At 42.2% G+C, this 27,919-nt stretch overlaps 1 protein-coding gene across 2 annotated transcripts; it reads left to right on the plus strand.

Moving 5' to 3' along the window:
• ubxn4 (UBX domain protein 4) lies at positions 1 to 27,919 on the plus strand. Of its 2 annotated transcripts, none has more exons than XM_084022259.1 (13): positions 1 to 184; positions 1,546 to 1,645; positions 9,143 to 9,171; positions 9,549 to 9,667; positions 9,933 to 10,080; positions 12,857 to 12,968; positions 13,697 to 13,751; positions 18,653 to 18,817; positions 19,293 to 19,420; positions 24,448 to 24,550; positions 25,878 to 26,009; positions 26,568 to 26,773; positions 27,246 to 27,919. In XM_084022259.1, the coding sequence occupies exons 1-13, from the start codon at positions 103 to 105 to the stop codon at positions 27,385 to 27,387; spliced, it is 1,521 nt and encodes a 506-aa protein (XP_083878385.1). In that variant the 5' UTR covers positions 1 to 102; the 3' UTR covers positions 27,388 to 27,919. The 2 variants fall into 2 exon arrangements, with proteins under 2 accessions (XP_083878385.1, XP_083878384.1); XM_084022258.1 differs by having other exon boundaries at positions 26,565 to 26,773; positions 27,246 to 27,918.

Below are 27,919 nucleotides of genomic sequence, written 5' to 3' on the forward strand. Positions count from 1 at the left end.
GTGTCACTCAGGCGGAAGTAGAAGTGACGGAGCGACTTCGCTTCATTAATGTAAGTTGAAGTGGAGAACAGCGTCACAGTGGCCAGAGACCAGCCCGTAAAGATGCTCTGGTTCGAGGGCTCGATTCCCGACGCCATTAACTTGGCGAAACAGCGGAGTTCCGTCTTTGTTGTTGTCATCACAGGTACGTGTGTACATTAGCCAGCTAGCTAAGGCTAGCCTCCACGGGTTATACGTGATAAAGAAGCGCTAGCACTAGCCGTGATAGTTGGCGTGCTAAGCCATTAGCCTACTAGCATAGCCAACCAACTGTCAAAGAAATACGTGTCATATTTGAGTAAAACGGCACAAGAGGACAGAAACATGTAAACCTTAATGTGATCTAGAATGATGTACTAACGTCCTATGTAAGCTAGTAGTGTTGGACGCTGGCCTGCACAACGCAAACGTTATGCCGAACAGATACATTGAATCCGAGGCCATTAGGTGTTGGAAAGCCCAACTAAATTATGTCATAGCAGGTCTGTTATTGAGCTGACATTGGTCAGAGTACGTTGGAAAGATGACATTATCGTGTAGTCAGTAAAATAGCAGCTAATGAAACTGATCCAGCTTCAGTTTGGCCATGATTGTATACCAGACACCATGGTTGCAGTCAAATAGTCAAAAAATAAGGTCCTAACTCCTCTTCCTAACTCATTGACCTCTGGGGACAACGGCACGGGGTTAAGTAAAGTTGGAAGGAGAACTCAAAAGGATTTAGGAAAAGATGACCGCGGTGCTCAGAGAATCCGACAGGACTTTCACTAAGCTACGTCATTATAATGCTGCTGATGATTGACAGCTGATGATCCACACCGGTGATTTACGTGCGTCTCCGCTGGAGAAAACTATAATAATGGACTACAAAAAGCGCGTCGTCCACTTCTGCCCATGTTGTTGATTTTATAAGCAGCTCGTTCACTGACCGGCTTCAGGTCCAGCAGCTCCTCCTTCCTGTTTCACCGTTTGCTGTATTTACATTTCATTTGTTGTTTTAGTTTCGTTTTTGTCAAATTTGTAACATGATTGAAATAAATAAAAAATACCATTCAATTATTATCACTGTCCACACACATTTATCAACACTATTCCAATTACTATATGTCTGCATGAAAGTAATTGTTAAATATGCAAATGCACATATCGTCTGTTTTCATGAACGGCCGAGGTGTGCGGCACTTTAAACGTGGCTCTCGCAAAGAATTGTGGGTCGGCGTGATCTCCTTTCCTTTCGTATAGGAAGGTCCGTTGCATCCTATGCTAAAGGAGATCTGAAAGGAAGCATTGGAGCTCCTTTCCTTTGCATTTAGAGAATCCGAACGGCTCTTATCATGGCGGCCGCTTGTTTACTGTCACTTCTTCAGTTAGGAGCCTTCCTAAGAGGAAAAGACTATTCGACCGCAGCCCAGGATTAGCAGTGGTGGTGCTACTTAGTGCTAGCTAAGTGCAGCTTTCCAACTGGTGATGATTCATGTGTTGACAGTGAGCTGTCTCTGTTCTTAGGGGAAGATGAACATTCAGCACAGCTGATGTCCAGCTGGGAGGATGACAGAGTCTCAGATGCAGCACAGAAATCTGTGGCCATCAGAGTCGATGCCAAGAGGTAGGACGCGGTCACTTGTTTCATATACTGAATGGACTGAATATTACTAACGAGGGAAGTAAAAGGCTTAAAGATAATCCAATAATAAGTGAGCACCCCCCATAAGCAAAACATCAACGTCCCACCACTTGAAGTGCTTTCCACTTCAACCCTCCAATTTACTGGGCAAACTTGTGTCCTAATAGTTTAGCAGTGGACACTGGCTAAATGCCGGCTTCAGTGTGAACAAGTGTTTTTGAGTCTGCTTGTCACGTTAAGACTCAACCGACAAATATGTGGAAGCAATGACTCCATATCTCATCTAAAAAATGGATGGATTTTGAAACTTGAGAATGATGTGGGATTCGGGGAACTGAAACTCCAGGTAGAGAGGGGAGGAAAGTCAAAAGTGTGGGATGTATGTATATTATTATTTACCAGAATGAGATTCTTTATATTAGGCCTGTTCGATTAATCGATTTTAAATCTTAATCATGATTATGTAGTTAGGACAATGTTAAAAACGTGAAAATCGTAAAAATGTATTTTTCAAAAAGTTAAAGTTCTGCACTTTATTCATTCATTTTTGTTTAATGGAATTAAGATACATGTGAAAGTGAGGTTTTTCTCTTAATCCCAAAGGGATTGGAGCAAAGCCAGATGGCAAAAGTTCATTAATTGTTTGCACTCAAATCCCAATGGGGGAATTATTTGCAAAATGTTCAATAAAAAACAGCATATTTGAATTAATTTCTTTGATTTTTGTCATTTCACAAAATAATCGTAATCATAATCGAAAATCGGATTTTGAGAGAAGAAAATCGGGATTTTATTTTTGGGCAAAATCGAACAGCCCTACTTTATATCATATATATCACTTTTATTGTTTACAGTAGACTATCAGTGTATTTTCTTACCACATTTGTTTATGCAATGCGGGAAAATAGACCAGATGCTGAAACTATCGCTTCGCAATGCAAGTTGGCTGTGGACCTCTGTGGCGGGTTCTGTGTGGTCCAATTGGTTTACAAAGACGCTGAAAGGCAGTGGGCAGTGTGTCTCAGAAAATCATGGAGGTTTGTGTTGCTTCCTAGGGCTGGTCGATATGCACCAAAAATCATATCTCTATATTTTTTAGCTGAATGGCGGTACTCGATATACTTTGACCTTCTCCTATCCTGGGCATTTGATGAGTTGTCTGCAGGCTACGTTCAGCTCGAAATTGAAAACCCAGATCGGTTATTCAAATGGAAAGACTGCGCCTGCACAAACCCAATGGACAGAACAGATTTGAGAGAATCTGGGGACCCTTCCTGGCCCAGTGTCAGGTGTGATACCTGACTCAACCTTTCACATGGTACTTGCTTCACTTTTTAACAACTGCAACTATGTTTATTCTGTAAGTCTACTTATGTACAATCACAATTGCCCGGCAGCCCACTTTCTTCTTTTTTTCTTTTATGTTTGACTGTTTCTCTCCTGTGGTATGTTCTGTACAGTTTTGTAAAGTTGAAAACTGTAAATAAAGTATTAAAAAAAAAGAAAAGAAATTGAAAACCCAGTTTTTAGAGGCACTTAGAAAAAAACGATGGATCCTAAAGTCCGGATTGTTTGACTAGTGTGAACGCTCCAACAGTACGCTTCCTTGGCCATACTGTGCCTGCCATGTTGTTGCTGCATGCGGGTCTTGTGTGTGAGTGAGCGGGTAGGGGAGGGGCTGGTATTGGTTTCACAGAGAGGAAGAGAGGCGGGACGAGGCGGAGTTGTGTTAGGGACAGACAGAGGGATAGGAGAAATAGGCGACATGTGACATAACGCAACATAAATCTTGATATACGCGATATTGTCTGATCCTAGATCGTGTTTGATAATGTATCAATATACTTTAAAAACTCTATATTGCCCAGCCCTTTGTGAACCTAGAGTATTCATTGCCCAGATTTCAGGACGCTTGCCTGGTTTGAAATTCAACTTAAAGTTGTTAGTTCCAAATGTCGTACTTAAATATGAAACCTGAAAGGTATAATATGCAACAATTTCCTAAAATCAATGTATAGGGTCATTCCGCGTCATTTCATCAAATGCCTCCCACCTGACCATCTCAGAATGTCCTGTAATAATTCTAGTAAAAAGACACACTTGTTAATAGGAAAAATCCAAAATATTAGGTCTCTACTATCAATCGTTTTCTCATGAAACATCATTGAATGAAGGGTAGTTTAGACGGTTTTTGGCATCATACTCTGAAAAGCCATTTTAAACAGCAATATCTGGAAAACTATCTCACCTGTGGCCTTCAAATTTTCTACAGTGTATATTTGTTATATCTGTTAGCCTCCAGGGGTGTAGCTCAAGTATAACCTAGTATGGTAGGTACTTAAACTTCTCCCAAAATTTGGCTTGTCGAGATGAAGTTGCAAATTTGAAGAGTTGTTGAGCCCCCATTTTTGCAGATAAAAGACTTCTATCACTTCTGCCTCTATCTCTGGTGTTAGCTTAAACATAGAGACAAATTGTTATTCAACATCAAACTTTGGAGAGTGTGTTTTGGAGTGTAAAGTAAAATCTTTATGCTCAAATAAAGATTATTATTTGATTTGGTTGTGTAATGTATATACTTAAAAGTATGACAAAATGTCCAGTCTTCAATATTATGCTATCATGTTTGTTCATGGTTTAAGACATTAAAAGCTGCTTTCAGCATGTTCAACTCACATTCAAGGACTTATTGCCTCTGTAACTACAACTGTGGTACATTTTAATGTTTCGTAAGGCTAAATTTATCAGTAGCATTTAGTCACATGTAAGTCTTTGGTAAATGGTAAAAAAAAAACACAATTGAATTGCCCTGCTGTGATGTTTACTAGTAGGCTATTGGGACATGCAGTACCAAAAACAGCCACAAAACCCCACCAATATCAGGATTTTAAAAAATCACTGCGACAAAATGAGGCAACACACCCTCACATGTTTTAAATATGATTTTAACAAGAATTAAAAAAAAAAAACGTACGTTTGGATCTGATACTTGTCAGTTTTTTGGAATATGGCTCTGAAGTTGGGTAAAGATGTGTTTACTTCCATTTTTGAGCCTTAATATCTGTGAAACTAATCATCTAAGAGAGACCATATTTTGTAGAGTGTTTAAGCTAACACCAGAGAGAGGCATAAGTGATAGAAGTCTTCTTTTTGCAGAAAGGGGGGCTCAACAACTCTTCAAATTTGCTACTTTATTTTGACAAGCCAAATTTTGGGAGAAGTTTAAGTACCTGCCATACTAGGTTATCCTTGAGCTAAACCCTTGACATGCCATGCCTGGAGGCTATTAGTAACAGATATACACTGTAGAAAATTTGAAGGCCACAGGTGAGATAGTTTTCCAGATATTGCTGTTTAAAAATGGCTTTTCAGAGTATGATGCCAAAAAACGTCTAAACTACCCTTCATTCAATGTTTCATAAGAAAACTGTTGACAGTAGAGAGCATTTTGTCCTATTTAACAAGTGTGTCTTTTACTAGGCTCACAGATCTCATAGAGCAGGGGTATTTAATTAAAAGTCACTGAGGTCCAGTTACTAAAATTTCCTCCAAGTGAAGGTCCGAACCTCACAAGTCCAACTTATGTCTTATAGCCTACCCCACATTTTCATATGGATTCAACAATATTTATTGTCAATTTTCAACACTTGTATAGTAATCAACTACATATTTTACCACAAATAAAAGTAGTCCCAAGCAAATGAACTTAAAGGGATAGTTCAGAATTTTGGACATAAGACCTATTTTCCAAGTGAGCCAGTGTTTTCGAGACGTCTGGAGACGTTTTCAAGAAATTTCATTCAGTTCTTCTAGTTGCCGAGTTCGCTTATGCTATGGCTGGCGCAAGTCAATCGTTCTAGCTAGCATGGCATTAAAAACAGTCTTGCCCACTCCACAGTGCACCTGAGGCAAATCCATTGTAACGGCAGACTATTGATGTACATATGTGTTGATAGAATGTTTGAAATAAAACCAACCTTGCATTTTTAAGGATTTATGTGTCAGCAGCAGCAGCAGCAGCGTGTCATACTTCCTAGTAGGCTATGGCAGCGGCGGAGTGATATCACCTAGCACTTATAAGTTACCGGTTCTATAATAGTTTGTTTACCTGCTGTCATTGCAGACGCAGAGTAGCCTGCAGTGCTAGTTTCTTCAATCTCACAGAAATGGCCACTTTTGGAGAATATACTGAAACTTTTGAAGACTCTGATGAGGAGTTTTTTTCCACCCAAACCCATATCTGTACGAGCCTGAATATACAGAGGAAGAATTGCGCAAGAGGGATGCTCAAAGGGCAGAACGCGAGCGTCTGTGGAGACCGAGATAGCCCCCGCTGGAGCTGAGAACCGGGACCGAACAAACGGAGACTGGTGGTGCCAGGAGGGAATCCCCCGCAACGCGTCCGAGGGTTTACGGGTCTTTTCACCCAGGTCTGAGGCCATGAGACTGGACAATTCGTCCCGGTTCGATTGCCTATTTACGGGCAGTATTTCGGGCGGCGTGTCTTAGAGTTTTGAGTCTGACGGAGAGTCCGCATGTGTGGATTTGCGGAGCTGCCCGGTGTTGGTCTGCGGTCCAAGGGCTTTTCACCCAGCTCTGAGGGCACGAGGCCCGACTATTCGTTCATGTGTCTATTTACCGGAGGGAATCCCTGCAACGCGTCCGAGGGTTTACGGTTATCCGGACGGAGCAGTGGTCCGGTTCGCGGTGCGTAATTGTGGCTTCACGTGGCCGTGGGCTGCCCGGTGTTTGAGTGAGCTCCGAGGGCTTTTCAGACAGCCTTGGGGGTATAAGTGTCGACAGTTTGGCCCGGTTCAATTGCCTATTTACGGGCAGTATTTCGGGCGGCGCATCTTAGAGTTTTGAGTCCGACGGAGCAAAGTAAAGTTCCGCTGCTGCTGAGAAACTAGTCCCTCAAAAAATGGATGATTCATGCGAGGTTAGTTTTATTTCAAATATTATTCTATCAACACGGATATGTTCATCGACAGTCTAGTGTTTTAATTGATTTGCCTCGGGTGCACTGTGGAGTGGTGAAGTGTTTTTAATGCCTGTCTAGCTAAGAACCATTGACTTGCGCTAGCCATAGCATAAGCGAACTCGGCAACTAAGAACTGAATGAAATTTCTTGAAAACGTCTCCAGACGTCTCGAACACACCGGCTCACTTGGAAAATAGGTCTTATGTCCAAAATTCCGAACTATCCCTTTAAGATTGGACATCCCTGCCGTAATGTCTAGTACATACATGTACCTTAAAACAACGCGGGAAACACTACGGACCTTCCTTTCTGTACTTAAGCAATTATAAGGAGGCATTGATTGTTTTTGAACAAAGCATGTTTTAGATGAGAAATGGGAATTTTCATCACACTAGACACAGACACATGTCTGCTGGTTTACTACAGCTGGAGCCACCCAGAAAAAACTGTTGAGCTGTCATTTAATATCAATAACCAGGTGAAAAGGATGCTGAAATAACTTCACAATGATGGTGATCGGTAAAGTCATGCTTTGTTAGGTCTCTCTGCAAGACCAACCTACTTTTAAAATGCTTGTTTTCTGAATGGAGTCTGGTTGATGGGTGCTAAGCTATGCTAACATTGTAACTGCTCCATCAACACTCCAAATAAGGTCATCTAGACATAAATATGGCAGTGACCTTGTTGACCACAGACAGTCTCTGGTTTCCCCACATAGTCTGGTCTGGTCTCTGGACTAATGTGAGCTACAGTCATAGACATCTGGGGGACCACAGACACAGGAGACAACATTTGTTTCCTCCATTTCTGATTCAACAACATCAGGACGACAGGAGAAGAAGCTTAATGCTATTACGTTTTAGTGACACACCGCGCCAATGATGCCAATTTCACAGCATTCCCGCCACCTAGCTATTCACTTCATTTTGCATATTTGCATTGACATTGTATACAATTGGATCGCACGAAAAGGTTGCTGTGGTCCTAAAAAAAAAATCTTGCAGCTTCCAAGGTTGAAATTGTGTCACAGACAGCTGCCACAGATCCATCCTGAGCTTCAGTTTTGAAGTGAGTCATACTGTGTTCGCTTACCCTTGTTGAGAAAGAGTTTCCTTGTTGTTATGAGGAAATTTAAGTCACACCCAGAGGCACATTAATGTCAAAAAAGCCATGAAAAAGTAAATTTAGGATCAAGTTTCACCTTTTTATATTCTCGCATATTTGTTCTTTCAAACAAAAAGGACTTTGCAGTGGAAAGCCTCTCTGTTGCACAGTACACATTAGGGGTGTCAACGTCTACACGTGTAAACTGGTACACGGATAATAAATCATAACCGTTTACATGTCATTTTTCCTCCTTCTCGTTTAGTTCCCACCAATATATACACCTATAGTATTTTTAGGGGTGATAATGTTGCCTGAAAGCTTCAGATAATAACATTAACTAACTATACAATTAAATGTTCCCACGTACAGTTATCTGCATACATCAGGGCTAATAGGAATATTTACTGGCCCGTTTAGTTGGAAAAAAAACAGTAAAAAATGCTGGCTGTATAGTGGGCAATATGAGCTGCTCTCTCTCATCTACAGTGTAGACTTGCTCCTTAAGGTGCGCAGCCACAACAATCCTCAACGTGCGCCCGCGCTACGTTGTTCTTCGTGTACGCGCTTGATGTTGTTCTGATGACTGTCCGCCTCGTTGAACCACCACGATGTCGCTTTCTACTTTGAAAACTCGGAAAGTTGACACTGTATTTTGATAAGCTGTTGCACTCTTCAGACTCGTGGTGTGAGCGGAACCGGACCGGTACTTTTATTATAGAAATGCGGCTGTGTCTCCATCCAAAATCCGCTGTGATCGCGCTGCCTGCTCGCACAGATCCGCTGACTAAAAATATATGCAGACGGCTCTCCTTCAAAACAGTGTAGTATTATGTACAACAGGCAATCGGGCCGAATCGGGCAATCAACCGGCCCTCATTCAAAACTAATCGAATAGCCCTAGCATACATGATGGGGCACAATGTTACGTTGAAAAAAACCTGCGGACACAGCCAGTGTCGTGTGACTTCAAGTTGACTCGGGGACGCGATGGCGACAAAAAGCAAGCACAGCACTGTGTGGCAGTTTTTTGAACAAACTGCCACTGAAAATACAGTTGAGTGTAAATTATGCCAGGCAAAGTTGGCTTATAGTAACAGCACGGGATCCATGCGCAACCACGTACAATGGCTTTGATTTAATGGGATTAGGAGGCGGTTGAATGGAAACAGAACCCTCTAGTGGTTATATGGCGCAACTGCGATAGAAAGAGATCATAAATTTAAACGTGTAACCGGGTACACGTCGGTTAGAAGCCGTGTACACGTGTAGAAAAAATTGTAAACGTTGACACCCCTAGTACACATCCAACCCTGAACCCACAACTGTGTCAATGTGGTATGTTTTGTGTGTGGAGATTCAACGTGTGACGCTGTAACATTTCTGTTCCACAGTGAGCCTTGTGTGCAGTTCTCTCAAATCTGTATCCTTTTTGTTGTCTTAAATCTGTATATTTCCTTCCCAGGATGAATAGGTGAGGATCTACAGAGCAACATTCACGTTTACTGACTTATTACTTACTAAGTTAGATAGTATAGTAATACAGCTAATGTCTAATATAGCTCATTTTAGCTGAACTCAGGTCATTATTATTATTTATTTACTATATATATCATGTAACTTTTATATAACTGAGAGTCAGTCTTTTTACAGGGCATCTCATAAATGTGTCTAATTATTTTCATAATTCCAGTGTTTTCTATGCTATAGTGTATTGGTATGTGATCAGTGAAGAGTGCTATTTATACTGAATATGTCATATGCTGGGAGCTTGTTCCTTAACCCCCTTCCTGTGTGAAGACCCAGTGGTGTGTATACCCTCTAGCTTCTTTATCGGAGAGAATGGGATCCCTCTGGAGGTCATCGCAGGTAGTGTGTCTGCTGAAGAACTGATGAAAAGAATTGACAAAGTTCAGCAGGTATGGATTTCTGAACAGTGTGGGTTTTTCAAACCTTTCACATGTTTTATGTAGCTATCAACAGAAGACCATGATGAAGAATCACATGTCAGGCCGGTTTTATTCCGGGGATGCCAGTGTTTTAATAGATGATTGGATTGCCATGAAATTCTCCATATACATTCATGGTACCAGACAATGTATTGTCATGACTTTTGAATGAATGTACATCACAAGACTCTGCCACTGAAGCAACATGGTTTTCTTTCTGCCTGTTTTCTGACAGATGCATGCTCGGCAGCTTGGAGGTGGGATGGTGTTACCAGAGGCAAGTGTTCCTGTAGATACTAGCCCACCTGATAGCATCGCTTCTGCAATGCCTGTTAGGTCAGCAGCAGCCACAGAACCTGCAGCAGCAGAAGGAGCAATGAGTAGTGAGTGGATCACACAGTCATCTTTTAATTGTTGCTTTTCATCACTCTTGTTTTCCAGCATGGGGAGTAAAATGCATAGATATTTGCGCTTAGCCTTCTTCAATGTCCAGTCGTCTTTCAGCATTATGCCATTAAAGACCTAATTAGTATGACGCGTTGTCTGACCTCATCAGAAATTAAAAATTGTTGGTATATTGTGACTCCTCCATAAATGATTGCACATACACTTGCATATTTGTGAACATGTGTATGGTCTCTGAATGACTAAGGAATTAGAACTGCTAGAATGTTTCTACAGTAAATTTCTTAATTTTGATCAACCAAATGATTCGACACAATTTGATGGGGAAACTGCTATAGAATTGTATAACACAGAATTTAGAAAAAATAAAACTGAAAACACGGACTTTGGGGAAAAAAATAAAACGGAATCTGGAAAAAATTAAAACGGATGTTATGTCAATCGCGTTTGCACACTGACGCTGAAACTTTCATCTGTCAAAAAATATTTTTACGGCTTGGATTTTCTGTTTTTTTTTTTTTTCATGAAAAGATAGTTGTTTAACCACTCGGAGCCACTGATTAGTGTGCACTTGTGAAACAGAGTGAAACATTCCGCCCAGCCCACACAAGGAGCAGGACCTTTCACACAACGAGCGATACATGCAGGATTCAAACAGGAGAAAAGAAAACACAATTTAGCTCATTTAAAAAGTCCACCAATCCCGTAAAGCATACTTTAAAAAAAACAAGAAAAAAATATTTCTTTGGTTTTCTTACAAACCCAACATTGGACAAGGAGACTCTGCATGACTACATGGAAGAGTGCTTCTACCGGATTGTCATGAGTTCCAAACCTGCCACAACGGCAAGCGCAGCAGCCCTGAGGATTCTCCTGGAGCCGTGTCACCCTTGGGCAGTGACTTTATTGACATTCTCGCATCCATAGACAAAAAAACTGTCGAGCTTCGACGCCTCACTCTCTCTCGTGGAGATCCTCCACAAAGAGTGTCAGGACCTCCAAGAGTCTATGAAAGATTCACGAATGATAATTTAATTGTGAATAATTCACAGCTACCCTGTGATTAATCTGATTGAAAATGTTTAATCATTTGCCAGCCCAAGTAAATATTGAAGGGAGTCATACAGCAAACATCCATCATAAGATAAGTCTTTATGCCGATGATGTATAACTTTTCTTTCAAAATCCACAATTTTCTCTTTCTGAGACAGATTTCAGTTCTGTTTCAGATTATTCCATTAATTGTTCCAAATCCATTGGTCTACCCATCAACTTCAAGTTCTACAATATGCCTTCCAATCCACTACATTGAGGGAACATAAGATATCTGGGTATAATTATTTCCTCCACACAAATCAATAGAAGATGACCTTACACGATGGAGGACTCTGACCATATCACTTATGAGTTGCAAACAGTGGAAATGATGATCGTGCCAAAATATAATGATCTTTTTTCAATGATTCCTGTTAAACCGTTTCCCATCTGGTTTAAATCGCTCGACTCAAACATCAATCCGTTTATTTTGAAAAACAAACCACCACAAATAAGTTTAAAGACTCTACTGTGCTTACCGGCCATTATCATAGCGTGTAGAAAAATCCCAAGCTGTTTTATTACGCAGGATGTCAGAATGGTTCCCCATATGGGTGTGGGTCGGCAAGGGACAGGTGAAGACCTGTTTTAGAAATCTCGACCAGTCTGTCAGGGAGGAGCTTATATTAATGCTTTTAAAGCAGTTGTGTTCCTTGAGAATCGGACTTATGAAAGGTAAGTCGGAAATTTCGATTTCTTTACTGAATGATTGTTCAATGGCTATCCATGAGTGAACCAGTTGACTATAATTGATCCACTTTAAAATGCACCGCAGTGTATCGAAGGAAATATTGGTAGAAGTTTGGTCGTTCTAGACCACCATATTCTTTTGCTTTAGAGTGGGATCAAAGTTTTGTCTTTGAAGATATGCTCTCTCTTACTGTCCTCTGGATCAGTCCACGTCCAGCTTCCTGTAAGACTAGAGACATTGTCCTCTGGATCAGGTCCAGGTTTTGATTAACGTATGTTTTTGCATGTTGACCGGTGGATTGGTTGTTATTATAGGTAAGGTAGGTGCGTTGGTGTGTAAATTGTGATATAATAATTAGGTGTTTTGTTATGTAGGTATGTTGTTCTTGTAACTTGGTGCAGTTTTGGATAATATGTAAGTTATATATAGTTAGGGCTGGGCGATATGGAAAGAAATCTTTCTGGTGGTCTTCATCATTGTGAATGGAAGCTTCCAGTTGTTGTATCCCTTTGGTTGTAGATCTTGATTGTTTTGGGGATCCTGACAGAGTTGTGAGTCCACGTTAGGTGAATTTAACACTCAGCTGGACGTCAAAAGTCAAATGTTTGGAGCACTTGACGGTGGCTCGCTCTTTGAACCAGGAGAGTCCTTCCTATCCTGAACATGGTGTCAAGGGCAAAATGGCGGCCATGTGAATATGATGAATTGACTCTCGTTGGACAATGAGCGGCCGTTTTAAATGAACAACATGGAGTTCGGCCTAGTTGCAAAGATGAACACAATGGCACTGCTTTGTGATATAAAATGAACAGGATCAAAATTAAACCGTTAATCGCAATTGTTTATGTCACAAAAAATGACCTGATTGTGACATCCTATGGATGTATAGTCAGTGGAGGAGGGATAGTCAATGTGACAGTAAGCAAGGTAACTTCTATTTATAGCAAGTTTGTTTCTATTGTGCGTAGCTTCCCTCTCAAGCACAGTAGATGACAGCAGCTGTCCAGCCACAGTGAGAGAGAATACATCTCCAGATCATGCTACTCCAAGTGAAGAACACCTGGACGCTAAGATGGAAAGGTAGGAGCCACATGTATGTCAAGCTCTGTAAATGTGCTTTGTGTTGAGGTGTTGCTAGAAAAGACATCCGTGGCTAGATTTGAGTCAGTATGAGAACTGAAAGATGAGAAAGATAAGATAGTGGGTATAAAGCCCAGAGATGACTCATCTTTAACAATTTAACATTAGCAGCTTCGAACACAGGGCTGTTAGATTGGTACCACAGTGGACCTGAAACAAAGTAAATGTCTGCTTATATTGATGTTTTTGACATAGTCTGAACAAACTTGTAACTTTAGCTCACCATAATCTTCCTAAAGGTTATATTTGTTATCGCTAGTAAGGCTGGACAATGAATCACTTTTTAAATAACTGCTATGTGGTCGATCTAATTTATGCTTGCTGATGGTGAAAAGTGGTTTATGTAGATAAAAAAAGAAACCATTTGAAAAATCACCTCATAAATATTTCTACTGCTAGTGAACAGAGTTTGGTGGAGTGGTACAATGAGTGTTTTTATTCAGTTATTTATTGTTGGTTAACAATCATTAAATCACAACAAATTATGTTTACATAATAAACACTTTTACATATAATAGAGAAATCAGCTGTCTTCATTTATAGAAACATGGGTGGCTTACTAATTAGGCTATGAGGTTTTTATTCACACAAAGTAAAAAAAAAAGTATTGTTGTTTGTTTATTGTCTCAAGGTAAATGTGATATCCTATAATTATATTTTCCTGTCAGGTTAACCAAGAAACTGGAGGAGAGACGAGAGCAAAGGAAGAAAGGAGAAGAGGAGGTAAGGAGATCGAACAGTAGTCCATATTTTTCATTTCTCACTGACTCCTTTTCTCTCTTTATACTCTGTTCTTTCTATTCGACTATCTAACTTCCTGTTAGATAATGCACATTACCTTCGCCTCACTTAAAGACACTTGTCTCCTTTCCTGTGAGTCCCAGTCTTGTGTCAAAGTCTGTTCCCCTTTAAATGTACTAATACAGCCTCTCCAGGAAGTTGCAATGTTGCCATCACAACAATTTACACAAATTCAACCAAGAGCCGATCCCAGCTTGATTGTCATTGTTAGGACAATGAAACACCGTTTAGCAGCGCTCAGTTTTGGCAATGTACAGAAAATATTAAAAAATATACAGATGCACAAAATATACAGAATATTCAGGCATATTAGGATAAAAATATAAATAAATAAAAATACAAATACTTTACTCCACGAGAGGAAGGGGATGCAGGGGAGGGGTGACTGTGCATTTCAAAGCTTTTCCTCAGTCTATCTGTTCTGGATCTGATTGATCTGTATCTTTTCTAGGGGTGGGGGGAAAAAATGATTCTTAGAAGAATCGTGAAGCGGACGTGAACAATTTTGAATCGATTCACAAATGTCAAAAAACAATTATTTTTATCCTTTTTATTATTTTTATTTTATCCATTGTTTACGGAACGCAAAAGGCAGAACTCGGAAATGCACTTCCCGGACAGTCTGTGGCGTTACACATAACAGAGACACGGCTGAGATAAAATACAACCGGCACCCGCTGCATTTACACCGATAATGTTGCATCATTCATGGCCAAAATAAACACTATTACTGCTTTGTACATGTTGTGGAAGTCCCAGACACACCGGGAAACTAAACGGTGTCCTGTCTGAGTTTATACCTTTACCCGGAGGGGGATCGGTGAATCTCATAGAGCTGTATTCACAGCAGCGGTCCCTATCAAAAACCACGTTGTGATTTAATTGCAATGTATGGATAAAGAGTATGTCGAAGTAACGACGATTAGTAAAAAGTCCTAAGTCATGGTTTGTTGAAGTCTGTCCGTTAAGACGATACACAAATAACTTTAAAAATGCTTGTTTTGGCGTTCGGCTCGCTCAGAGCTAAGCTAGGCTAACACGGTAGCGGCTACGCAAACACTGAACATCACATCGTCTCGGCATAAATACAGCAGCAAACTTTTGTTTGTTCCACCGACAGTCTCTCCTACTTGCACCTAGTTTGTTTGTCTCTGTATGAAACGTAAGATACTATCTCACGGTGCCGGGAGACCACAGACCACTATGCTGTGATGTGTTGAAATGCAAGCTGCATTTATTATTGCACTGTTCATAGAAAGTCATATTTGTGACAAGGAAAAGCTTTTTCCTCTAATAAAAAATTAGAGAAGGAAATTAATCTGTTTTTCTTTAATGATCAACACAAAAGTAGGAAGTGATTTGCAAACTGAGTAGCAAACTCAGATTTGAGACTCTGAGCCTGAACTGCGTAATCTAAGATGTAAACAGTAGCCAGGAGGTGGAGCTCTGAATCCACTGAAAACGACGCGCTGCAGTACATATTCCAGGCCCTTATGTGGCACTGTTTCTGCTACAAAAATACACCAAAACCGCAGAAGAGACAGAGCTTGACCAGATGTTTGCTGTTGCTCATGTGAAAGCTACCGCTACTATCCATCCAACCACCCGGGGTTATATGTTTGGCCATTTATTGCGGAAGGACGTCATAAGAGTGACGAGAGAGAGCGACGACATGATTTAAAAGACGGCCACAGGGCGGATTCGAATCGAGACCGCTGCAAGGAGCCTCGGTACATGGGGCGGTAACTCTACTTTTAAGCGATGAGCGAAGTTACTGCTGTCATTCAATCAGTCAGATCTACTAGTGTCCTTATGATGGGGTAGTCATATTATACTACTAATACTATTAATACGACTTATGCATTCACACAGTCGGTGAGTTTTTGCCAGCTGTCCTTCCTGCATTTGGCAGATGAAACTGTTGCTTTTTGCCTGTATTATATGTTCTATGTACTTCTTCGTATTTCTGTAAGATTATGGTTTGCTCCTCGTACGTGAAATATGCCGCTCCGCTGCCGTAGACTGATCCATGTATGTGGATGCAAACGCCGCCTCTTTCAAGTGCACGCGCTCATAGCTGGACAGGTAAACCCTGGGTTGAGTTAACGAGTTGATAGCCAGCTTTGTGTGACCGCTTATCTCCGATTGCCTTTGTTAGGGTTACTTAAGCTGGATCTCTGAAAGACACCCTGGGTATGTTGAACTCACTTTGTAGTACAGGCCCCCGTTCAATAAATATCCATAAGATGACAATTTGGCCCGTATAAATAAAACCAACAGTAAGCATCAACCGCCGTCACCCTAAGGACCTTAACGAGGCGTTGTTACACGTTGTGATCGATTAATTAGAAAAATAAATGGGTTGGTTGTTTGTTAGCATGGTAAAAAAGTAGCAATCCTGCAACTTTTTTCCCGGAATATTGCCCCCCTCTCTCAGCTCCGTTTTTTTCATACAGTGGCCCTGATATGCCGTCATGCAGACGAGCAGAATATCAGTCCCCGAAAACGCTGGATTTGTATGGGTGGCCAGCCGGACAAAACGCAGAAGACTTGTGCATTTACCCACAAAAAACGTTTCCGTGTGGACGGCAGTTGCGTAATTAATTTGCGCGCCAGTTTTATTTATTTTTATACGGTGTATTCTCCGTGTAAATCCACGCACCGAACCGTGACCTCTGTACCGTTTCGTTTCAATACAAATACATGTATCGTTACACCCCTATTTAAAATTGGTGTGAACGCGTGATGATGGAGAGAGAAAAGCCCCGCTTACCTTCTTCATTTACTAATAAAGGACATTTCATTAGAACCTTTTCAGTAGGGATGCACGATATTGGATTTTTTATCGGCCGATATCGATAACCGATATCGATACTGATATATGTATAAATATATACAAACTTGTAACTGATGACGGTTCTTCAAATGGACAATTAAAGTCGCAGTCGGCAAGTCTGGCAGATCGAGTTGACTCAGTCAAATTTTGAATGTTTCCAACACTCAGGCCCCTCCCCCTTTACCACCGAGCTCCTCCGCTCCCTCCCATCAAGTGCTTGTCAGTGCGCGTGCACCAGATTCTGTGAACACGCTCGTGTCTTCTCTCATTGATAAACAGCATGGAGTACACGCTACACAGAGGTAGGCTGGCTAACTTACTCATAGATAGCAACTGCTAACGTCATTTAGCGTATGCCTAGCTTGAGGTATGTGCCTGTGATATTGTAACATGCTTGAGGGGGGGGGGGGATCTGTGGCGTCTGCACGAACTGTGAACTGGGGGGTGGACAGGATGATGGGCGTGGTGGATTTTTGCAAAACAAACAGGCTCTACGTGCACGTAGAGGCGCATTTTTTTTCTAAAACCAGATGATTTATGTTGTTCTATGGGTGTCAAGTGTCGTGCCGGTGTAAGCACACACTTGAAAGGGAAGGGCCCACTCTCTTTTCTTTAAAAACCAGACGCAGGACTTCACTCAGTGTACTTAAGCTTCTTCTTTTTTGTACTTGGCACAGGTGAAAAACCTTTGACAAATCAAAAACATCCAAAATTAGACAGATTATAACAACACATATTGCTAAATATCGCTTGAAAGAACAAAAACCACAGACACACACCTTTCACATACCGGTATGTTAGAAAAAAGGCTGTAGCTTCAAATGAAATTATATTAAATTCAGGCTCTTTAATTATTCCCATTTTAGATTTTTTAACTAAATGAAATGTTTTAAACTACATGTTTTAACAGGTTTTACAGCACACAGTGTCACAGTTTTACTGATATTCTACCAAATAATTAACTCATAATCTATTTAACACACCCTTTTAACTCAAATATTTTAGCAGTGCATTTCTATGATACCATCCCCTCACGCTCACAGATCAGCGGAGCAAACTTGATGCAAATAAAGAAACATTTGACAACAAAACAAAGAGAGTCCAGGCTTAAACGACGCTCACCGGCAGTCCTTTTAGAGTTTTTTAGACCTTTTCCTTGCCCGTTTCTTCATGAAGCGTCCGTCAACTCAGCGTGCGCACACAAAGCCTTCCTGACCCGCTCAGTTGATTACACCTCCGCCTCACCTGCGGAGCCTCACACACAGCGGAAAGGTTCAGTGTGGGTGAGCAGCGTGGGTGCGTGCACGTTCCCTGCTCAGTGCACAGTGGGACAATCAGTCTCCACCTGAGGGGCGCTTGGCCGTTACCTCTGACCGCATAGTGTCGGTTTCAGTGAATATGAAGTGACGTGTTGCGTCGCGATGCACACGCAATACTCGCGCCCTCGGGCGTTTAATCTGATTTGATCAAGGAAGCAGCAGTCTTCATTTATCGGTTTAATATATCGGCGTGTTATCCGATAATACATTTTAACGTCAATATCGGCCGATACCTTGCCGATAATATCGTGCATCCCTACTAATCTCCTTTCCTTTCGCATAGGAAGGTCCGTTGCATCCTATGCTAAAGGAGCTCTGAAAGGAAGCATTGGAGCTCCTTTCCTTTGCATTTAGAGAATCCAAACAGCTCTTATCATGGCGGCCACTTGTTTACTTCTGGGTCACTTCTTCAGTTAGGAACCTTCCTAAGCAAAATAGACTATTCGACTGCACCCTGTGAAACCTGCTGGAGGGACTGTCATAGTGTTCTCCTCCCATTAGACTGGTGCTGTACCAACACAGCTCATATATCAACCCACTGCTGCCAATGCTTAGCAAAAATTACTTTCATACTTAAAATACAAAGAATACATAGTGTTTAATATGTTTTTAAAGCAGCTTTTTTACATACTTTTTGCCCCTTGACCTGTATGTTGCCTGTGATTCAGAATGAGATCAAGAAGGAAGTAGATCGGAGGAAGGTGGGAAAGGATGTGCAGGATGTGAAGAGGAAACGGGAAGATGAGAAGACCAAGCGACTCCTGGAGGAAAGGAACAGGGAGAAGGCTGAAGAGAAGGCTGCCAGGGAGAGGGTCAAACAGCAGATCGCCTTGGTGAGCTCATCCATGTCTCCTCTCTGCACAAATTCACACTTGGCAGGATTCACCGGGACATTTGAAAACCACATTACCAACACATCACACATCAAAAATCGGTGTGTTGGTTTCTACAAAAATTGCAAAAAGAAAATTACTGATTCTAAACTGGATAGATAACTAAAAGTTATCCATCCAGCAGCTTTCACACTAGGCATGGGACGATATGCAAATTTCATGTCCCAAAATCACACTGCAATTTCTTCAGAAACTTTCGTTTGTGTTTATATGAACATTAGGCTGAATTTTACATGATAACACGATATCATGGTAAATAAATAGATAGGGTTCCGTGTGAAAACCATTTGATTTGACAATTGTTGGTATTCTCAGCAAAGTGACTCTAGTTTTGGTGTAAGTTCTAAAACTCAGATTTCCTGAGACCAGCAGCTTTAATACATATTGCTCACATTAGCCTTTGCCCCCTCTGTAGGACCGAGCTGACAGAGCAGCTCGCTATGCCAAAATCCAGGAGGAGGAGAAGACTGCCAAGCAGGCCCTGCTGCAGGCCAGACAAGCAGAGCAGGTGGTCAGGAAGGAAGCATTACTCAGGGAGAGGAGGTAAACACTTCACTGTATACTAGCTTAGTGTCCAATGTCTGCAAACACAAACTGCTATCACAACTAGAGATTGATGAGGGACAACAACAACAATGCTACAGCAAGGGGGACCACAGGTCAGACACACTCTGAGACCAGGTCCCAAGCCCCCTAAACAACACATAGGGCCCTAGTTTCCCGCAGTCGGGGCGCAGCGCACCTGCACCACGCCGACGGGGTGTGTCCGCCTGGACTTTGCAAGTTTCGTGCATGGCGCAGTCGGGCGCAGGCACTCCTCCTGTCACTCCTACGTCCGCAAGTGGGAAAGAGGGAGGAGAGAAGGCGTGAGTGGGATTAACACAGCCGATTCAGATCTTCACCAATCAAATGAGCTCCTCTCCTCACCTTTAATGCACCGAGGCGAGGTGCAGTGCAAGTTTCGTCACTTGACAACCCGATGACAGAAGCAGTGCCCCCACTCCCACCACGCTCATCACACGCTGTGCGTAGGGCACCAAGTGCTGAGTGGGCACCAAAAATATTATGAAAAATCGTCATAGTCATAATAATTATAATGCCGATATTAAATCACTATAGAAATCATAATGCATCATGCATCATCATTAGGGATGCACGATATTGATTTTTTGAAGCCGATACCGATATCGATAACTTTCTGCTCCTCGGGACCGATACCGATACCGATAACCGATAATATTGTTATTCGTTTTTGAATGTATATTCAGATCAAATTCAGGTCAAAAACACTAATGACTAAGCTTAGGTAGATTTAGCATAGCTTTGCCTTTTACCAAACACCTAACCAGATGTATCACAGTGACATGATAATTATTACTATGAACAAAAGAAAGCCAAGAACAGTTTTGACTCTTCAATAAAATGACAATATTTATTTTTTTCAAATAAATATGTAAGTGAGTCAGTCAGTCAATGACAACTTTCCCTGAGCAGCATGGGATATGCACACACAAGTGCTGCTACATTAAACTGTTGGTCCTGATCCACACAGAAATGTAAACTACGGTAAGAGGCAGAAATATCAGCAAAGCAACAGCCACTACTGCGGATGTGATCCCCTCCATTCAAGCGCTGACGCGACTGCTAAAACAAACGTTACCAACAGACCACGGAGTGAAAACATCAAAGGAAACCCCGTTAAAAGCAGTGGAAACGCGTTTTGGTGACATCGAGGAAAAGCCACTGTATTATCTCTCAACTATATTGGACCCGAGGTACAAGGACCGCTACTTCACCCGTGCATCAAAACGCTAAGCTACGGGCTCGCTGCTTCTTTAGCGGCGCCGGCGTCTTCATACGCTTTTAACACACCGTCGTAGCGATGGTGATGTGCGAGGTGACTTTTAAGGTTGGATGTATTAAAGCTCGATGCCTTTTTCCCTCCTCTTGGAACTTCTGCATTGCATTTGTTACAAATGGCAAACGATTCAGTTTCCTCAGAAACTTTGAAGTAGTCCCACAGTACAGACGCCATGCGTGTTTGTTTACTAGTCTTCCTCCTCCACTCGCTCGCAGCCTCTACGTCACAGCCAGGCATGAGAAGGGAGCGCTCGATTTGTGGATTAACTCCCTCCTCCGAAACCTGTGATACCACTGTAACCACATCACATGCTAAACGGGAGGCGCCTAGAAAAAAACTAACGTCCCTCATCCCAATCCACCCGCTGTTTTAACACAAACATCCTATCTTCGGATTATCGGAGGTATTAATAATTGTATCGGATTTATCGGGTTGACGTCATAATTCCTATTATCGGGCCGATAATTATCGGTCCGATAATTATCGTGCATCCCTAATCATCATGCTTAGGGCACCAAAATGGCTAGCGGCGGCGCTGGACAGAAGACAGCAGCAACGCCAGACGGCCAAACTTTTCCCAGGATGAAACTGATGTTTTGGTCCGAGAGGTCCAAGTTTCAGCTGTGTTAATTCAGTCAGGCTGAGTTTCCATTACGCGTGCCATCCGCCTTTGATCTGACGTCAGATGTGACGGGACAATCTATATAGATATAAATTCACATGTTGATTCAATTAGTTGCATTAAATAGTGTTTGTTGTGATTATTTATTGCATTTAAATGTGCCTGGAACTGTGGAAACCTGCCTCTTAGGTCTTGGTGACGTGTGCGCACTGCGTGCCGGTCAGCCAAACTGCCACTCCGCCAGCTGTAATTCGCCTTGCGCCGAGAGTAGACCAGGTTGGAGCTGGCGGGCTTTCGGCGCAGTCGCCGCAAGGCTTTTTGGCACGAAACTTCCGCTGCGCAAAGCTGAATCTGTGACGCCTCCCCCTGCTGCGCTGCCACACCCATCTCGGCGCAGGCGATCCACCAAACTGCCAAACTGACCGTGCGCAAGGCTGCGCTGGTCGAAACTTGCATTGCGCCGGCTCCGCCACCCTGCGCCACCCTGCGCTGCGCCACGAAACTAGGGCCCATAGTCTGAACACAAGGGCAGCTGACCTGAGAGAGAAGATTATAAGCAAAAGCTGGATACCTGGAACCCCTGTGGTTGATTACCACAGCAAAGAGACAAAGTCGCCTCTGAAAGTCTGCTAGAAGATTTGATGGCAGTACCACATACTATCCCTACTACTGAGACCAACAAGCTGCTATACAGTACAGCAGCAGTGATGCTTAGCTACAAGATGGACAGCATAAGCCATAAGGATCAGTATCCGAGAGTAGGAGGTTGGGGGCCAAGACTGAGGAGACACACAGAGAAGTTAACCAGCTATCAGAGCGACAGAAAGGTGCTAGGAAAGAATTACCTAAGAAGAGGCACGAGAGCCTGGTGCCCACCTGAATAGGCCCACTAGAGAAGTAGAAGCATGGAGAATGTTCTCCTCCCAACCATCCCAAGTGTCAAGCTAACAGCATGACAATGGAGCACTCAGGGCTGACACTGAACAATACTGGAAAAACACTAATGCTCAGTGGCTAGGTCACACGGGGGGGCCAGAATCAAAGACTGAGTCTAAGTCGAGGGCCCAACTATGTCAGCAGTTATTGAATAAGAGACTTAAATTGACCATGTTTTAATCAAAGGTATTATTGACAAACGACTCCCACAGAAATATGAACTTAACTGCTCCCACCTTATAGAATTCAGAATAACCAAGGATATAAAAAATGAACAAATGAGAGATCAAATCTAAAATACAAACGTCGGCATTCAGTTTTCTTCTCTCTCTCCATCAGCAGTTTTTTACCAAATTATCTCCAATCAAATGCAAATCAGCCACAAAACTATAAACAAACAAATCAATGTTTTTCATTGACATCACCATCCAGCAAACTGGTGAAACTACACATTTTTCAACTATAAACCGACCTTGCGGTGCAGGAAAAAGTGCAAATAGAAAACATACACTATATTGCCAAAAGTATTCCCTCACCTGCCTTGACTCGCATATGAACTTAAGTGACACCTGATTCTTAATCCATATGGTTTAATAGGACATCGGTCCACCCTTTGCAGCTATAACAGCTTCAGCTCTTCTGGAAGCCTTTCCACAAGGTTTAGGAGTGTGTTTATGGGAATTTTTGACCATTCTTCCAGAAGTGTATTTGTGTGGTCACACACTGTTGGAGGGAAGGCCTGGCTCTCAGCCTCCACTCTAATTCATCCCAAAGGTGTTTTATCGGGTTGAAGTCAGGACTCTGTGCAGGCCCGTCAAGTTCATCCAGAGTTCCTTTCACTGGAACTAAGGGGCCAAGCCCAGCTCCTGAAAAGCAACCCCACACCATAATTCCCCTCCACCAAACTTTACACGTGGCACAATGCAGTCTGACAAGTACCGTTGTCCTGGCAACCGCCAAACCCAGACTCGTCCATCAGATTTCCAGATGGAGAAGCGTGATTCTTCACTCCAGAGAAGGCGTCTCCACTGCTCTAGAGTCCAGTGGCTTTACACCACTACATCCGACGCTTTGAATTGCACTTGCTGATGTATGGCTTGGATGCAGCTGATCGCCATGGAAACCCATTCCATTAAGCTCTCTATGCTGTTCTTGAGCTAATCTAAAGACCACATGAAGTTTGGAGGTCTGTAACGATTGACTCGATTGCTGTCGTTCCCAATCACTTCCACTTTGTTATAATCCCACTGACAGTTGACAGTCTTTCACAAATGTTTGTAGAAACAATCTGCATGCCTAGGTGCTGTTTTTATACACCTGTGTTCATGGAAATGATTGAAACACCTGATTTCAATAATTTGGATGGGTGAGTGAATACTTTTGGCAATATAGTGTATATTTAAGTGCACTTTGCCTGAGCCAGATGCTTGGCTGCAAGTCCATGAACACATGGGGTCAGGTTCTGAGCTGTGGAAACTCAAGATGGAGTGAAAACGAGCTCCTGTGTGTGCTTTTGTTCATCTTCATCACAGAGAAAAGTTGCTTACACAGGTTTGTGCTTCCAAACATGCAGAGCATTCCAGCAACTTGTAACTTTCAATGGGGTGAATATTTATTCAATCGCACATATATATTTAATTAATTTACTTTAGTTTAAAAGGCAATAAAAGGGGAAAACATCCAAGGTGGGAAAAACTTGTTATAGGCACTGTAGAGACGGTGCCTATAACAGTCAGATCAGGTGATCATAGTCATAAAGTGAGAGAAATGTCCCCGACCAATCATAGCTGCTCGTTTTTACCACGTGTGTGATGTCATCCCTATTTACAAGGTTGCTCAAGCACCTCTGTTATTTCTCTCCAGCTTTTGCACTTTACTCTGTCCTGATTGTCCCACGAGGAAACATCAAAGAGGCAGGGTTTTCACATCATCGTTCCTTCTTCTCTTAACCATTGTTTACAGTTGTTTACAGATGGCTCTGTGCTCTTATTAGCCTGAGTGGCGCCCCGTGGCGGAACAAAAGATCCAAACATGCTCCACTTTGTGTGGCGACGTCATGAAGCGTCCCAGACACGGTGACAGGCTGTAGACCCACGTTTTGACATTAACGTGTGTGTGTGTGGTGTGTGTTGTGTGTGTTGTGTGTGTCAGTACCATAGCGAGGATACAGTTCCGCCTCCCAGATGGTTCGTCCTTCACCAACCAGTTCCCCTCTCAGAGCAGACTGCAGGAGGCTCGGGCGTTTGCTATTCAGGTCTGTCTCACCAAAGTATTTCCTGTCGTTGTGCTTCTTCTTGTTGGAATGTTTGTTTTTCAAAGATTTTCTCAACTTTTCAAAGCCACCAAAGTCCCAGGTTTCGGTGTCAGGATTGAAAAGGTTAGATGAGTTTGTCCCTATTCTCTACTGTGTCTTTTTGGCTCGATGACAATGTGGCAAAGACGTGACGTTTTCAGGTTTTCAGGTCTTCCAGTCCATCCTTGTGAACAGGATGTCTCAGGAACACCTGGAGGGAATGTCTTCAGGCTGCACACACATCTATCTGGTGTCAAGGATGAACTAATCAGATGTTTTGGTAAAAGGTCACTGTGACCTCACAAAACACATTTTTAGCTATCACAGACAAATTCTTACATTTTAACACACATTTTCTTTTTTATGTATTATATTTTCAGTTGTCAATTTTACAAAAGTAATGAACACAAAGGAAACTAAAATATCGCCATACTGGACAATGTTTTATGTCCGCCAGTTTACAAAGAAACGTTGGTCTGTGAGAAATGGTGCTACCGTATACAGCTTCACATGAATACTTCTGCACCACAGTTCCAGAGACTCACTTTCAGATGTGTCAATGCATCCTATCTTGGTTCATGACATCATCCAGAGGTGCTCGGTGGATTTCACCAAGCTGAATTCACTGGATCTAGCAAGACCCACGGGCGCTGGTTTACTGAACCACAAACCATTTTGTTTTTTGTTTAAATGGATAAACAGGATACCGAAATAACTACATACTGATGAATATTTGTAAAGAGTCAGAAGTCATGGTTTGTTAGGTCTGTCCGCAAGATGATAGCCAACAACTTTCTGAATGCGGTTTGGAACATTCAGAAAGTTGGCTATGCTAACACCGTAGGCTCTCCACCAACACTCCAAATAAGGTAATTTAGAAATAGATACAGCAACGACCTTGTTGTTTGGACCACAGACAGTCTCTGGTTTCTCCACATAGTCTGGTCTGGTCTCTGGACTAATATGAGCTACTATTATAGACCTCTGGGGGACCACAGACCGCTACAATATTTTAGCCTCCATTTCTGATTGAGTGACGACAGAAGGAGAATCTTAACACTGATGAGCTTTCGCATTATAGCATCAGCCGCATTTTTTTTCTTCAAGTTGAAATATTTCAACTCGCGCAAATAAAAAATGTAATTCTCGCCACACGATGAGAATATATGTCTATTTGGGAAATTGTATAGACTTTGTATGCAATAGCAATAGAGAGCTGGATGCCGTGTGAGATTCTGATGGACTCAGTCATGTCTTTGAAAGGTGTTTTGTGCTGCTTCTGTCTCAGGAAGTGGGAAAACGCTACGGTAACTTCTCCCTGGCAACCATGTTTCCTCGGCGGGAGTTCACCAGTGAAGACCTGAACAAGACTCTGTTGGAGCTGGAACTGTCTCCCAGTTCTTCTATTGTGCTTCTGCCGGTGAGGAGACCAGTAAATGATAATCAGTGTAGCATCATGATCACAGCACAGGCCTCTTTCTTGATCAGTTTTACTCACTACTATACACTACATTAGGCACTGGCTAGTTAGCTAGCTAACATGCTAATTCCATGCTACAGTTGGAGAACCTAAAAAGCACCACATGAACTGCTGGACTTGGTCAACATTACTTTAACATTAAGCTTGACTGTTTTAACTTACCGTTCATGATAAACTTTTCCATAAGTTCATGCTAATCGCTAGGACTGATTGCTAGCTTGCTGGCTATTGTTATGATTATGAGTGCTATAATGTTTTGTTATATTAACAAAGTATAGTTTAAACATTTGTGAATTTTAATGAACGAGAGGCTGGGATATGTTTATGTTAGCGATTAGCATTAGCAATTAGCATAAGTGATACATAGGCTAACTAACAGGGTCAGGTCTACTCTTCAGTACTACTACACTACAGTCTGCAGACTTAAAGGAGGGGGTGGTGGTTTGGAGGTTTAGTTACTTGAGTATGAACATTATTGGGAAACTCTCCTTCCAGCAGTCAAGCCGGCCTGCGAACACAGTGGTCCAGTCCTCTGGTGGTAGTGTCTGGGACGTTCTGGGAACACTCCTCTACCCTCTGCTGGCTGTATGGCGATTCCTCAGCTCCTTCCTGTTTGCAAGCCCGCCCCCTGCTGGAGCAGCATCCGGAGGTCACCAGTCCAACTCTAACACAAACTCAACATCAGCCTCGGACAAAGCAAAGAGGTACGTTTCGATGGACAAACCTAGGGAGCATTTAGGAGGGTAGAGACTCAGCCTGGTCCATCTGATACACAGCTACATATTCATATCAGATGACATCTAAAATGTTCCACACATCATCAGCATACAAAGATGATCAAACTGGCAACATCATGATTTAATTTAGGTAGTATCAATTACAAAGAAAACATGAAAATTCTGAATCTGACCAACCCAAAATGGTATAAAGGTTTTAACAGATAACTGTCACAGACAAAAACAGCATTCATCAGGTGTTAATGGAAACACCAGTTAACATGGAAGCAGTGTTCATTTTGTTGAGGAATCATTTTAAACATGGTTTCTGTCTAAATGTTTTTACTGAATCATTTCATAAAATGAATACATGACAGCAGGGTATTGCCATGCTTCTCCAGCATGGGTATACAACACTGCTGGATAGCAATTAGGTTACCACTGTATATTTTCCACTCAGACAAACTCTCTCCAAGAACACTCTGGAGAAACGTCCCAAGGACTTTAAGAAGGATGGGAAGATCTGCCGGCTCAGGACTCAGGAGGACAGCGAGGACGACGACAACAACACTTGGAATGGGAACTCTACCCAGCAGATGTAGTTTGGTCTGACAACGCTTTCTCTTCTGTCCTTCTCTTCCTTTGTCCCCTGCATCTCACCTGCAGGCTATTTCAGTTGAAAACCAATCACTAATTATCAACAGAAACTCCAATGGGCTGCAGCTGAGTGTTTTTGTGTTGACCAGGACCTGGTCTCATAACCCGGGCTCAGGCTACACCGGCATCCTCAGTTGATTAGACCACCAAATAGTCCTGGTTGACCTGAACATGTTCTGTAATCTGAGCCTGGCTTCTTGTGAGTCACTGTGTTTTAGAAACATTCAATTCGATTGGGTGATGACCAGTGACTCATGCAGATTATTTCATCATGGTGAAATGACATTTTTGTTTTAGATGTATAAAATAATTTGTCCAACAGCTGAGGTCAGTCTGTTGGAGATCTACCAACACACGCACATGCACACACACACGGGCGCACACACACACGGGCGCACACACACACACACACACACATCTGCCAACTGTTGTTCTCCTTGTCCAACAATTAAAATTAAAGCAGCCTGTTTTTCAAAC

This window comes from Eutrigla gurnardus (assembly GCF_963514095.1).
Source record: "Eutrigla gurnardus genome assembly, chromosome: 12".
In the NCBI taxonomy this organism is placed as follows: domain Eukaryota; kingdom Metazoa; phylum Chordata; class Actinopteri; order Perciformes; family Triglidae; genus Eutrigla; species Eutrigla gurnardus.

What these genes read in the sequence shown, in the direction of transcription:
- ubxn4 (XM_084022258.1), top strand. Translation starts at nt 103, where the DNA reads ATGCTCTGGTTCGAGGGCTCGATTCCCGACGCCATTAACTTGGCGAAA. An exon ending in CTTTGTTGTTGTCATCACAG is followed by an intron (nt 185 to 1,545) that starts GTACGTGTGTAC and finishes CTCTGTTCTTAG; the next exon opens with GGGAAGATGAACATTCAGCA. An exon ending in TGTGCAGTTCTCTCAAATCT is followed by an intron (nt 9,172 to 9,548) that starts GTATCCTTTTTG and finishes TCCTGTGTGAAG; the next exon opens with ACCCAGTGGTGTGTATACCC.